The following is a 15,538-nucleotide window of genomic DNA, read 5'->3' on the forward strand; positions in this document are numbered from 1 at the left end:
TTCATCATTAAGACGCCAGTTGGATTACATAACCAATCACACAAGCCATCTTTCCAACAAATATTAATACTGCTAACTGTAAGAATAATGAGCTCCATACCAGTTAATAAAGGAATTCATTCAAATGATTTCCATACTCACAACTAGGAATTAGTTCAACCTATGGATCAATACGCTCAAGTGCCCTACTGTTACCCTTCCTTCATTAAAAAGGAAAGGAAGGACTTGAATTTATATAGTGCATTTCACAACCTCAGGCCGTCCCAACGTGTTTTACAGCCAATTAAGTACTTTTCAAGTAAGAAACGCAGCAGCCAATTTTGCGCACAGCAAGTGATGATTATATAAAAGCACCTGATAAGTTTATGTAGTTTCATAGGTTAATGTTGGTAAAAATATTAAATCACAATTTTTGTTTCAACTTCTCTTGATATGACTGTTTCCCTGTTACAGTAGTTTGTTTTATAAAAAGGGAAGTGGGTGGCTACTGGGTTAAAACATGATCTTCTGCTACTAATGCCAAGGCTTAAACATATTTCAGTCAAATGGGATGAACATCCACTTTCAGATGGCGTTCCTAATACTAACACGGTGACCAGCCTGAATGTTGCTCCCAGTCAATAAAAGCGCACTGCAGAAAAGTGACGAATATTCGGTAGTAATTCAACAATCACTATCAAAAGTCAAAGACTAGATAGTGCAGAAAGTGAAATGTTAAAAACTGCTCTTTTGAGATTGAGTTTCAGCCTTTGCTAAGAAATATTCGGATTGAGGAGAGAATTCAACATTACATCAGACACATACCAACCTGACCTGAAACTGCCTGCTGCTGACCCCGAGCTAGAGGACAAATGCTCTTCAATGAATCAGTCTTATTTTCATTAGAATGACAGCAGCACTGTATTTTCCACTTTCACACATTATTAGTTTCTATTTATATAGTATTTTTTTATTTCAAATACTAATGACAGGTTTTACTGATTCACAGATATATGTAGACTTCCAAGAAAGAGCACACTATTTTAAAAATCGTCACCAAAATATCTCTCCTTATACATTCTCAGGCGAGGAGCCTTAATTAAAGGTACCAAATGAAATTTCTTCAGAGATGGTTCAGTACCAGGTCAGCTGTAATATTACACGTTGTACCACCCCATTCAATGGACTACTGTATATTTATTATAAATCCTTCTAAAATTTCCCCCTCCTCTCCTCAAGGCACTGAGTCTTGCTGGAAAGCCCACTAATATCTCAATCAACTGGTCATTCTGCATGTGCAACTAGACAGGGAACAATAGCAGGCTATTTATCTATAGGTGAACAGGACTTGGTGAGAGTTAGGACACGAGCAGTCGAGTTTTGGATGACCTCAAGTTTACATTGGGTAGAACATGGGAGGCCAGCCAGGAGTGCGTTGGAATTGTCAAGTCGATTATAATCGTTCAACCATTGGTGGCCGTGACTTCTGTTACATAGGCCCGAGTTCCCTCCCTAAACCTCTCTGTCACTCTTTCCTCCTTTAAGATGCTCCTTAAAACCTACCTCTTTGACCAAGCTTTTGGTCATCTGCCCTAATTTCTCCTTACGTGGCTCAGTGTAAATTTTTTTGTCTTCTAATACTCCTGTGAAGCGCTTTGGGAGGTTTTACTATCTTAAAAGGTGCTATATAAATACAAGTTGTTGTGGTTATAGGGGCCTGACACACACACTTTCCAGCAAGTGTCATAAGATAACTATCAGGAAAGGGAACCCTGGCTGACTTGTCCCCTCTCTTGCTCAGGGGCTAAGGCCAATAGGAGCACTTCAATTGCTGCCCTGGCTGTGTTATGTTAACTCAGCAGGGGCCAGGGATCAAACCGGAGATCTTTTGGTCTGTATGCAGTAATGCCAAGTCTCGCGAATTAATCGTGAGACACGTAATTTTCAATGAATATTTAACCCAACTCGCAATCTCACGATCTAACAGCGAAATCTCGCGCGCTTTTATCTCCTCAGGGAATGACGCAATGTCGCTGGCCGGGAGTTGAACAGCACGGCAGTACTCCGATTGGTCGGTGCGCGACAGTACTCCGATTGGTCAGCGCGCGGCAGTACTCCGATTGGTCAGCGCGCGACAGTACTCCGATTGGTCAGCGCGCGACAGTACTCCGATTGGTCAGTGCGCGGCAATGGCCACAGAGATTGGAACGTTCCCCGGGGGCACGCACTTTCTTATTGCAAAGATGATCGATGGATAGTGTTGCTGGGAAAGATCAGACTTGCCTTGCCGTGCCTAGCGTGCATGGGTTAGCGCTGCCACCCGCTCACACCGGGCTGCCCATTGTACAAGGTAGAGGTGCTCCATGATCACAATCTTGTGGAACGGTCCGTCACCAGCTCCCGTCCCGCCCCTTGGCCACGCTCATTGGCTATTTTGCAGGCAGCTCCGCTAAGCCCTGAAAAGCGATTGGCTGGTTTTCCAATCAATCATACAAACCGACCATCGTGGTCGCTGCGGGGTGGGAGCGGTCGTTAGAATCGGGTTTTTGCACAAACTAAATTAGAGACGTAACTGAGGGATGTGTGCTTTTGTAAATATTATTTATATGGTGAAACAATTGGACTTGTTTTTACCCAGTTGAATTCTTATGTGCCATTTATAGAGGGAAACATAATCTCGCCAAGATTAAGGTTGCATTGGTTTAAAATTTAAGATATCTCAAGGATCACTGGATACAAAAAAAAGTGAAACCCTGAAAACATTTAGCAAAACCAGCAAAAAGCTGGTAGAGTGCAAGTCAAAGTGGCCTCTTAAACACAGTAGATCCTGCCCCTATTTGCCAATCGTCTTGGCACATACAATAAATGTGCTGCCCATATCCCTTCCCTAAAGTACAACACCAACAGGAATGTGGAAGGATGCCCTTAATAGACTGTGTACAGCATTGGCAATTTTTTTTTTTTTTTTTTTTTTTTTTTTTAAATACAATAATTTTACGCTTACCTAATACCGAAACATCACCTGCCCGAAACTCAAGAATCTTGAGTACCCAAACATAGCAACGTGGTGATAACAGGTAGGATTTTTAAAAAGTTTTTTGTAAAGCATTTTCAGATGCAGTAATACAGTTTTTGTAAAGAGCTGTGACCTGTTAGAGAGGAAATAAAGCCACTAATAAAATTTATAAATGAACTCTCGATCTATATTGGTTTATGTTTGAAAAAAATAGCAACTCATAATTTCTACACCAAATCTCCTGATTTTTAAGAGTTTGTCTCAGGATTTATGAGACAGTGGGGTTGGCATTACTGTGTACTCTTCTGATGGGTACATAAACAAATAGACCGTAACTAAAATAACTTTAAATAAAACTTAACAAATTAAATTAAAATTTTGTTGGCCGGGGTGATGATGCACTCCAGTCCCCGCGGCGCCAACCCGTCGCGGAAGGCCTCAAGCATGCCAGCAGACACCACCTGCTCCATCTCCAGGGCCACCTGGGCGCGAACATGGCCGCGGAAGAGAGGCAGGCAGTCGGGCCAAACGACCCCCTCCACTGCCCGCTGCCTGGACCAGTTAATGGCCACTTTGGCCAGGCCCAGGAGCAGTCCAATGAGACATTACTGTGTATGGCTTAGTACAACAATAGGTGATGCTTTTACCCATTAGGCCATCTGTGGAATTCAGTGGAATTAACTGGAGGGTAAAACAGAGTGCAAATGTCAAAGATTGGGAATCTGGTTTGGACATATAAAATGCTCTGTCATCCATCAACCCTATCCTTAATCTTTTAAGCCATGGTGTGCAGATGCCGGTATTGGACTGGGGTGGACAAATGTAAGAAGTCACACAACACCAGGTTATAGTCCAACAGTTTTATTTGAAATCACAAGCATTCGGAGCGCTGCTCCTTCGCCAGGTGAAGTGGAGAGATGCATAAAGACACAGCATATATAGTCAGAGAATAATGCCAGATGATTACAGGTAATCTTTCTAACTGCCATTTATCACACCTCGGCAGAGAGATAATCACAGCAATCAAAGGTGTGAATGGTGTCCAAACAGGTTAGTCAGGAAAACATTCCATCAAAGAACAATGAGGTGGGGTCACAAGGGGTCAAATGTTGCAGATGCTGGGGTCTGTATGAAAAACAAACAACAGACAAAAGAACATTTTTTTTGCTGGAAATCACAGCAGGTCCGGCTGCATCTGTGTAGAGAGAACAAGCCAACGACGACTCGAGTCTGGGTGACCCTACGTCAGGTGGGGTTACATGTAGCGTGACATGAACCCAGGATCCCGGTTGAGGCCGTCCTCATGAGTGCGGAACTTGGCTATCAGTTTCTGCTCTACGATTTTGCGTTGTCGTGTGTCTCGAAGGCCGCCTTGGAGAATGCTTACCCGAAGATCGGAGGCTGAATGTCCTTGACTGCTGAAGTGTTCCCCGACTGTTTGAGGTTAGGTGGCTGTTTGAAGGCGAGTAGTGGAGGCGTGGGGATGGCCTCAAACAGACCATCGTTCGCAGCAAATTACCCAGCTTTCAGGAGAACAGCGACCACGACACCACATAACCCTGCCACGGCAACCTCTGCAAGACATGCCAGATCATCAACACAGATACCATCATCACACGTGAGGACACCACCCACCAGGTACATGGTACATACTCATGTGACTCGGCCAACGTTGTCTACCTCATACGTTGCAGGAAAGGATGCCCCGGAGCATGGTACATCGGCGAGACCATGCAGACACTGCGACAACGGATGAACGGACACCACGCAACAATCGCCAGGCAGGAGTGTTCCCTCCCAGTCGGGGAACACTTCAGCAGTCAAGGACATTCAGCCTCCGATCTTCGGGTAAGCATTCTCCAAGGCGGCCTTCGAGACACACGACAACGCAAAATCGTAGAGCAGAAACTGATAGCCAAGTTCCGCACTCATGAGGACGGCCTCAACCGGGATCTTGGGTTCATGTCACGCTACATGTAACCCCACCTACGTAGGGTCACCCAGACTAGAGTCGTCGTTGGCTTGTCCTCTCTACACAGATGCGGCCGGACCTGCTGTGATTTCCAGCAAAAAAAATGTTTTTTTGTCTCTTTTTTGTTTTTCATACAGACCCCAGCATCTGCAACATTTGACCCCTTGTGACCCCACCTCATTGTTCTTTGATGGAATGTTTTCCTGACTAACCTGTTTGGACACCATTCACACCTTTGATTGCTGTGATTATCTCTCTGCCGAGGTGTGATAAATGGCAGTTAGAAAGATTACCTGTAATCATCTGGCATTATTCTCTGACTATATAAGCTGTGTCTTTATGCATCTCTCCACTTCACCTGACGAAGGAGCAGCGCTCCAAAAGCTTGTGATTTCAAATAAAACTGTTGGACTATAACCTGGTGTTGTGTGACTTCTTACATTAATCTTTTAAAGTCTTTATGGTCTCAAACCTTACCTGATCTTGGTGTAGCGTTACACTCAGTGAGGAATTAATTGGCAAAATCAGCTCTTCATCTCGTTTTCCCCCTACACGCAAGAAGTAAAATAGCTTTAGATTCTCATTACGTCAGGTAACATTGAATTTTTCCTGGTATCCACTATAAATTTGTTTTTCACCAATTTCTATTTATGTCCAATAGTCTGTCTCTCTTGCCTTACTTTGTACAAATAGTATGGGTTTATATTATCTCCATAAGCCCACTGCTACCCTCTGTGCCTCTCCTGACATTCTCTGAACAACCCATTGAGGCACTACTTATGGGCAACTACTCCAAATGCCCCATTCTCCTCTATCACTAACTTTCCTTCCCAGTGCAGCCTCGGGGGGCTAACTTCACCAACCTCCTTCACGTCCCACTCACCCCACCCACCACTGTCCCTTGGGTTCTGCCAGAGGATCAGCAATCATCTCTGTATTTCCCTCCAGAATGTCCATTTACTCGCAACCAAGGCCCTTGCCACCCACAACCTTATTAGGGATGACTGCACGGACATCCTGGCTATACAGTCTGCCACCTGCAGTGCCCAAACTGTCACGGTGGTGGTGTGGCCCTAAGTCACATCTTAGTCTCTTCCCCCTACTCTGCTGGTACCCCTCCTGCTTTGACGGCCTTACCTTGTTCCGCCCCGCTCACATTTTCTGTAAAATCCTCGTTCTCTAATGCTCCACCTTGAATTTTCATCTAGATATCCTGCCTCCTTTATTCCATAAGACTCTGCACTGAGCGACTCCTCATTTTCACTGATTGCAATCTCCATCTGAGTTCCCCTTGCCCTCTCTCCTCTGAATGAATTCACTGCTCAGACCAATGTTCCCTCTAATTTTTTGGGCTCCGCAAGGCCCCTTTAATGGGCTGCGCGACCCATTCAAAAACCCATGCATGTGCGGTTTTTGCATTTAAAAGCCGGTGAGCCGGCTTGCACGGGAGCTCCAGACCGCAGCGCAGCTTAAAGCGAACATTGGCTCAGGCCTCCCTAAACCTCTCCCTCCATATAAACTCTCCTACCCATATTCATGACCACCTCCCTTGATTATGCCATCTCACGGGGCCTCTCGATTCCCATGGTCTCGATCAGAGAGAAGGCCATCTCTGACAAATTCTCGGTTTCCTTCACCACCCACATCCGCCTACCCCCCTTTCAACCCCACTTCCTCCCATGTCTGCACCTGGAAAAAAAAACTCTTCCCCAAGACATGTACAACTGCACCTTCAAACTCCAATCAGCCTAGCCTTTTGTCCTCCAATCACCGTGATCCTTCTGTATCCATCATAGAGTCATAGAGTAATACAGCACGGATAGAGGCCCTTCGGCCCATCGTGTCCGCGCCGGCCATCAAGCCCTGTCTAATCTAATCCCATATTCCAGCATTTGGCCCGTAGCCTTGTATGCTATGGCATTTCAAGTGCACATCCAAATGCTTCTTAAATGTTGTGAGGGTTTCTGCCTCCACAACCCTTTCAGGCAGTGAGTTCCAGACTCCAACCACCCTCTGGGTGAAAAAGTTCTTTCTCAAATCCCCTCTAAACCTCCCGCCCTTTACCTTGAATCTATGCCCCCTAGTTATTGACCCCTCTACTAAGGGAAAAAGCTCCTCAGCATCCATCCTATCTATGCCCCTCATAATTTTGTACACCTCAATCATGTCCCCCCTCAGCCTCCTCTGCTCCAAGGAAAACAAACCCAATCTGCCCAGTCTCTCTTCATAGCTGAAGCGCTCCAGCCCTGGTAACATCCTGGTGAACCTCCTCTGCACTCTCTCTAACGCGATCACATCCTTCCTGTAGTGTGGCGACCAGAACTGCACACAGTATTCCAGCTGTGGCCTAACCAGTGTTTTATACAGCTCCATCATAACCTCCTTGCTCTTATATTCAATGCCTCAGCTAATGAAGGCAAGTATCCCATATGCCTTTTTTACCACCTTATCCACCTGTTCCGCCGCCTTCAGGGATCTGTGTACTTGCACACCCAGATCCCTCTGACCCTCCGTCTTGCCTAGGGTCTTTCCATTCATTGTGTATTCCTTTGCCTTGTTAGTCCCCCCAAAGTGCATCACCTCGCACTTTTCCGGGTTAAATTCCATCTGACCAACCCATCTATATCGTCCTGCAGACTGAGGCTACCCTCCTCGCTATTTACCACCCTACCAATTTTTGTATCATCCGCGAACTTACTGATCATACCCTTTACATTCATATCCAAGTCATTAATGTAGACCACAAACAGCAAGGGACCCAGCACCGATCCCTGTGGTACCCCACTGGCCACAGGCTTCCAGTCACAAAAACAACCTTCGACCATCACCCTCTGCCTTCTGCCACTAAGCCAGTTTTGTATCCAATGTGCCAAGGCACCCTGGATTCCATGGGCTCTTACCTTCTTGACCAGTCTCCTGTGCGGGACTTTATCGAAGGCCTTACTGAAATCCATGTATACCACATCCACTGCGTTACCCTCATCCACACACCTAGTCACCCCCTCAAAAAATTCAATCAAATTAGTCAGACATGATCTTCCCTTGACAAAGCCATGTTGACTATCCCTGATTAATCCTTGCCTCTCCAAGTGGAGACAAATTTTGTCCCTCAGGATTTTTTCCAATAATTTTCCTACCACTGATGTTAGGCTCACTGGCCTGTAGTTCCCCGGTTTTTCCCTACTACCCTTCTTGAATAATGGTACTACATTAGCGGTTCTCCAGTCCTCTGGCACATCCCCTGTGGCCAGAGAGGTCCTGAATATATGTGTTAGAGCCCCCGCAATCTCTTCCTTTGCCTCACACAGCAGCCTGGGATACATTTCATCCGGGCCTGGGGATTTATCCATTTTTAGGCCAGCTAAAACCGCCAATACCTCCTCCCTCTTGATGTTAATATGTTCAAGTATATCACAGTCCCCTTGCCTGATTTCTATGTCTACATCGTCCTTCTCCATAGTGAAAACAGATGCAAAAAATTCATTTAGAACCCCTCCTACATCTTCCGGCTCCACACACAGATTGCCACTTTTGTCCCTAATGGGCCCTATTTTTTCCCTAGTTATCCTCTTACCCTTAATATACTTATAAAACATCTTCGGATTTTCCTTTATTTTGCTCGCCAGTGTTATTTCATGGCCCCTCCTTGATCTCCTAATTTCTTTTTTAAGTATCCCCCTGCACTTTTTGTACTCCTCTAGGGCTTCCTCCGTCTTTAGCCTTTTGTATCTACCAAAAGCCCTCCTTTTTTTCCTAATCCATTCTCGTATATCCCCTGACATCCAAGGTTCCCTGTGGTTTTTGGAACCACCCTTGACCTTTATGGGAACATGTTGCCATTGTATGATCTCAATCTCCCTTCTGAAAGCCTCCCATTGCTCCGATGCGGATTTTCCTACAAGTAGCTGATCCCAGTCCATTTTGGCCAGATCCTATTAAAATCGGCCTTCCCCCAATTTAGAACCTTTATTTCCGGCCCATCCCTGTCCTTTTCCATGACCACCTTAAATCTTACCATATTATGGTCACCATCACCAAACTGCTCACCTACTAGCACTTTTTCCACTTGGCCAGCCACATTCCCTAGAATTAGGTCCAGTACCGCCCCCTCTCTTGTAGGACTTTCTACATGCTGGCTCAAAAAGCTCTCCTGGATGCACTTTAAGAATTCTACACCCTCTGAGCCTTTCACACCGACTATCCCAGTTAATATTGGGGAAGTTGAAATCCCCCATTATTATTACCCTATTATTTGCACATTTCTCTGAGATTTGCCTACATATCTGTTCCTCTATCTCCCCCTGACTGTTTGGAGGCCTATAGTACACTCCCAGCAAAGTGCTTGCCCCCTTTTTGTTTTTAAGCTCCACCCATATGGCCTCATTAGAGGACCCTGCTAATATATCATCCCTCCTTACTGCAGTAATTGACTCCTTAATTAATATTGCGACACCCCCTCCTCTTATACCTCCCCCTCTGTCTCGCCTGAAGATTCTGTACCCCGGAATATTGAGCTGCCAGTCTTGCCCTTCCCTCAACCATGTCTCCGTGATAGCAACAATATCATACTCCCATGTGTTTATCAACACCTTCAGTTCATCCACCTTATTTGCAAGACTCCTTGCATTAAAATAGATGCCATCCAGCCTTGCCCTTATATATTTGCCCTGTCTACCAAGCTGACTTGTTTTTTTCTCTATAATTGGCAGCACATCCCCCCCTATTTCAGCTCCCCTCTGTATCCCATCCCCCTGCCAAGTTAGTTTAAACCCCCCCCAACAGTGCTAGCAAACCTCCCCGCAAGGATATTTGTCCCGCTCTGGTTCAGGTGCAACCCGTCCGACTTGTACAAGTCCCACCTTTCCCAGAAGCAGGCCCAGTGATCCAGGAAAGTAAAACCCTCCCCCCTACACCAACTCTTTAGCCACGCATTCATCTGCTCTATCCTCCCATTCCTATACTTACTAGCACGTGGCACTGGGAGTAATCCAGAGATTACAACCTTTGAGGTCCTGCTCTTTAATCTGTTACCTAGCTCCCTAAATTCTTGATGCAGGACCTCATCCCTCTTTTTACCTATGTCGTTGGTACCAATGTGGACCACGACCACTGGCTGTTCACCCTCCCCCTCCAGAATGCCCTGCAGCCGCTCACTGACATCCTTGACCCTGGCACCAGGGAGGCAACAAACCATCCTGGATTCACGTCTACGGCCACAGAAATGCCTATCTGTTCCCCTTACTATAGAATCCCCTACCACTATTGCTCTCCCACTCTTTTTACCCCCTTCCTGGGCAGCAGGAGCACCCCCAGTGCCAGGAAGTTGGCTGCTGCTGCCTTCCCCTGGTGAGTCATCCCCCTCAACAGTATCCAAAGCGGTATACTTGTTTGAAAGGGGGATGTCCGCAGGGGTTCCCTGCACTATCTGCCTGCCTTTGTTGCTCCGCCTGATGGTCACCCCCTGTGCTGCCCTACCCTGAGGCGTGAACAACTCGCTAAACGTGCTATCCACGAGCCTCTCAGCATCACGCATGCTCCAAAATTCATCCACCCGCAGCTCGAGCGCCGCAATGCGGTCTGCAAGTAGCTGCAGCTGGATGCATTTCCCGCACACATGGTCGTCAGGGACACTGGCAGCGTCCCTGATTTCCCACATGGAGCAAGAGGAGCAGAACACGTGTCTGAGCTCTCCTGCCATGACTTACTCCTTTAATTAATTAAAAAATTTATTCAATACCCCAGTTACAGGTATACTCTAGGGCGCTTTATTTACCAACTGTCCCCACTACACCAGAGACCCTAGAAATTTAACACCACAGAAGTCAAGCTTGTATTGAAAAGAGAGAAATACTCACCAACCAATCACTTACCTGCTCCCTGGTGACGTCACACACTGATTACTTTTTACCTCTCCTGCTGTTGATTTGGTGTGCCTCTGCCTTCGCGCCGGTTTTTAAGCCATTTGCTTCCCCACTCTCACCTGTACCTTTGATGCCTTTGTCCCACCAAAATGTTTACTCTCCCCCATCCTGACCATTCCCCCCTGGTATGCTCCCTCAAGTACAATGGGGTGCAGATTTAAGCTGCCCAACTGGTTTAGCCATCCGCTGGACAACTGGTTTAGCCATCCATCACCAGATCTGGCTGGACCACAATAAGCACCGTCGGGCCTCACTCTCCTCTTACAAAACCACCCACTACTTCAGAATCATCCTGGACAGCACCGATAACCCTAGGCTTCTTTTCTCCACTACCAACTGGCTCCTTAAAGCCACCCACGACCCCTCTGTCCTTGCAAACTACCACCCCATCTCCAACCTCCCTTTCCTTTCCAGAGAAAGATGGCAACACAGTGCAAACAGAGAAAGGAAATAGTTCAACATTTAATCCCTTTTGGCTCTAAATATCCAATCCTGACCACGTATTTATTTTGATTTGAGGAAGAAAGGAACACTCTGCAGCCCATATCAGGAAACCATCTGCAACGCTGCAGTGACAACTTGATAGCTGGCAGCACCAAGTTATAGTTCCTACTCCACAGCACTCTCATTGTGATTATGTGCTTTGGATGCAAGTGAAATTTCAAACATTAACATTAAAAAGTTAAGCAGAGTCCACCTGGGGCCTGGGGCCTCCTCACACTTGAAAAGGTTCACTTTCTGTCAGTTGAAGTTAGATTACAACCACTGTGAACCCCAAGCAGTGTGACTGGTCTCATACTCCAGCAAACCCAAACTCAGCAGTTACGATACAGTGCACTGCACACTTTACACTGTGGCAGAGACACAGATAGTGCGGTGCAATCACTTTATAAGAATCATAGAATAGAATCTTACAGAACAGAAGGACGCTATTTGGTCCATCATGCCTGTGCCGGCTCTTTGAAAGATCTGTCCAATTTAGTCCCACACCCCAGCTTTTCCCCCATAACCCTACAAATTAGTCCTCTTCAAGTAGGAACATGAGTAGGCCATTCAGCCCCTCAAGCCTGTTCCGCCATTCAATGAGATCGTGGCTGATCTGCGACCTAGCTCCATATACCTGCCTTTGGCCCATATCCCTTAATACCTTTGGTTAACAAAAATCTATCAATCTCAGATTTAAAATTAGCAATTGAACCAGCATCAATTTCCGTTTGCAGAGACTTCCAAACTTCAACCACCCTTTGTGTGTAGAAGTGTTTCCTAACCTCACTCCTGAACATAAGAACATAAGAAGTAGGAGCAGGAGTAGGCCATGCGGCCCCTCGGGCCTGCTCCGCCATTCAATAGGATCATGGCTGATCCGAATCTAGACTCACGTCCACTTCCCCGCCCTCTCCCCGTAACCCCTAATTCCCTTATCTGCTAGGAAAATGTCTACCTCCATTTTAAATGTATTTAATGTTGCAGCTTCCGCAGCTCTCTGGGGTAGCAAATTCCATAGATTTACTACCCTCTGAGTGAAGAAGTTTCTCCCCATCTCAGTTTTGAAAGGGCAGCCCCTTATTCTTAGATTATGCCCCCTAGTTCTAGTCTCACCCATCAGTGGAAACATCCTCACCGCATCCACCCGATCAAGCCCCCTCACAATCTTATATGTTTCGATAAGATCGCCTCTCATTCTTCTGAACTCCAATGAGTAGAGTCCCAACCTACTCAACCTTTCCTCATACGTCAACCCCCTCATCTCTGGAATCAACCAAGTGAACCTTCTCTGAACCGCCTCGAGAGCAAGTATATCTTTTCTTAAATATGGAAACCAAAACTGCATGCAGTATTCCAGGTGTGGCCTCACCAATACCCTATATAACTGAAGCAAGACTTCCCTGTTTTTATACTCCATCCCCCTTGCAATAAAAGCCAAGATTCCATTGGCCTTCCTGATCACCTGCTGCACCTGCATACTAACTTTTTGTGTTTCATGCACCAGGACCCCCAGATCCCCTTGTACTGTAGCACTTTCTCTCCATTTAGATAATAACTTGCTCTTTGATTTTTTCTGCCAAAGTGCATAACCTCACACTTTCCAACATTATATTGCATCTGCCAAATCTCTGCCCACTCACTTAGCCTGTCTATGTCCTTTTGCAGGTTTTTTATCTCCTCCTCACTCACTGCTTTCCCTCCCATCTTTGTATTGTCGGCAAACTTGGATATGTTGCACTCGGTCCCTTCCTCCAAATCGTTAATATAGATTGTAAAGAGTTGGTGTCCCAGCACGGACCCCTGCAGAACACCACTAGTTACTGATTGCCAGCCCGAGAACGAACCATTTATCCCAACTTTTTGTTTTCTGTTAGATAGCCAATCTTCCACCCATGCCAGTATATTACCCCCAATCCCGTGATTTTTTTTATCTTGATCAGTAATCTTGTGTGTGGAACCTTGTCAAATGCCTTTTGGAAGTCCACCCTGTATGTTACATCCTCAAAGAATTCGAGCAAATTTGTCAAACATGACTTCCCCTTCGTAAAACCATGCTGACTCTGTCCTATTAAATTATGTTTATCCAAATGCTCTGTTACTGTTTCCTTAATAATGGACTCCAACATTTTGCCAACCACAGATGTTAGGCTAACTGGTCTATAGTTTCCAGCTTTTTGTCTACTTCCCTTCTTAAATAAGGGTGTTACATTAGCAGTTTTCCAATCTGCCGGGACCTTTCCTGAGTCCAGGGAGTTCTGGAAAATGATCACCAATGCATCCACAATCCCTACCGCCACTTCTCTCAAGACCCTAGGATGTAGGCCATCAGGTCCAGGGGATTTATCCGCCTTAAGTCCCATTATTTTACTGAGTACCATCTCCTTAGTGATTTTAATCGTGTTTAGCTCCTCCCCACCCATTGCCCCCTGTTTGTCCAGTGTTGGGATATTTTTAGTGTCCTCTACTGTAAAGACTGATACAAAATATTTGTTCAGCATCTTTGCCATCTCCATGTTCCCCACCACTAGTTTCCCGGTCCCATCCTCTAAGGGACCAACGTTCACTTTAGCCACCCTTTTCTTTTTATATAGCTGTAGAAACTCTTGCTATCTGTTTTTATATTTTTTGCTAGTTTACTTTCATAATCTATCTTCCCTTTCTTAATCAATCTTTTAGTTATTGTTTGCTGGCTTTTAAATGCTTCCCAATCTTCTATCCTCCCACTAGATTTGGCTAATTTATATGCCCTTGTTTTCAGTCGAATACTATCCTTTATTACTTTACTAAGCCACGGATGGCTGTCTTTTCTTTTACTCCCCTTTTTCCTCAGTGGAATATATTTATCTTGAAAGATGTGAAATATCTCCTTGAATGTAGACCACTGCTCTTGTACCGTCTTACACTTTAATCTGTTTTCCCAGTCCACTTTAGTCAATTCTACTCTCATACCTTCATAGTCTCCTTTATTTAAGCTTAGTACGCTGGTTTGAGATCCAACTCTCACCCTCAAACTGAATTTGGAATTCAACCATATTATGGTCACTCATTCCAAGGGGATCCTTTACTAGGACATTTTTTATTAATCCTGTCTCATTACACAGGACCAGATCTAAGATTGCCTGCCCCCTGGTTGGTTCAGTTACATACTGCTCAAGGAACCCGTCCCTAATACACTCTATGAACTCTTCCTCAATGCTGCCATGCCCAATTTGATTAGTCCAGTCAATATGAAAGTTAAAATCCCCCATGATTATAGCTGTTCCCTTATTACAAGCCCCAACTATTTCCTGATTTATACTCTGACCAACAGAGTTGCAACTGTTAGGAGGCCTATAGACTACGCCCACTAGTGACTTTTTCCCCTTATTAATCCTTATCTCCACCCAAACTGTTTCACTATCCTGATCCTTTGACCCAATATTATTTCTGACTATTGCTGTGATTCCATCCTTGATTAACATAGCAACCCCACCTCCCTTTCCTTCCTGTCTGTCCTTCCTAATTGTCAAATACCCTTGTATGTTTAGTACCCAGTCATGATCATCTTGCAGCCATGTTTCCATAATGGCCACCAGATCATACCCATGTGTAGTTATTTGCACCGTCAACTCGTCAATTTTGTTACGAATGCTGCGTGCATTCAGATAAAGAACTTTCAAATATGTTTTCTGACAATTTATTCCTGCTTTTACCCCTTTTACTACTTTACCTTTATCATTATACATTCTGTCCCTTCCTGACACGCTCTGGTTTTTTAATTCCCCCACTGCTACCTTGCTCTATTGCCTTCTCCGCTGTCATTTTTATTTTTCGCTCTCTTAAAACCTCCCCCCCACTAATTAGTTTGAAGCCCTCTCTACAGCCCTAGTTATTCGATTCGCCAGGATTCTAGTCCCAGCACTGGCCAAGTGAAGTCCGTCCCAACGGAACAGCTCTCTCCTGTCTCAGTACTGATGCCAGTGTCCCAGGAAGCAAAACCCATTTCTCCCACACCAGTCTTTGAGCCACGCATTTAACGCTCTAATTTTATTTACCCTAGCCAAATTTGCACGTGGCTCAGGTAGTAATCCAGAGATTATTACCCTTGTGGTTCTGCTTTTTAATTTGGCCCCTAGCTGCTCAGACTCCCACAGCAGAACCTCCTTCCTTGTCCTATCTATGTCG

The 15,538-nt window shown here is 45.4% G+C and overlaps 1 protein-coding gene across 2 annotated transcripts in view; it reads right to left on the minus strand.

Moving 5' to 3' along the window:
- Nucleotides 1-15,538, minus strand: part of mvda (mevalonate (diphospho) decarboxylase a) — a 40,800-nt gene that overhangs the window by 22,614 nt on the left and 2,648 nt on the right. For both annotated transcript variants that reach the window (XM_085991676.1, XM_085991675.1), the window contains exon 2: nucleotides 5,445-5,515. In XM_085991676.1, the coding sequence (XP_085847802.1) occupies nucleotides 5,445-5,515 (71 nt within the window). The remainder of the gene's footprint in view (nucleotides 1-5,444; nucleotides 5,516-15,538) is intronic.

The sequence above is a fragment of the Somniosus microcephalus genome, chromosome 6 (genome assembly GCF_052327205.1).
Source record: "Somniosus microcephalus isolate GS21.2 chromosome 6, FLI_Smic_1.0, whole genome shotgun sequence".
NCBI classification, from domain to species: domain Eukaryota; kingdom Metazoa; phylum Chordata; class Chondrichthyes; order Squaliformes; family Somniosidae; genus Somniosus; species Somniosus microcephalus.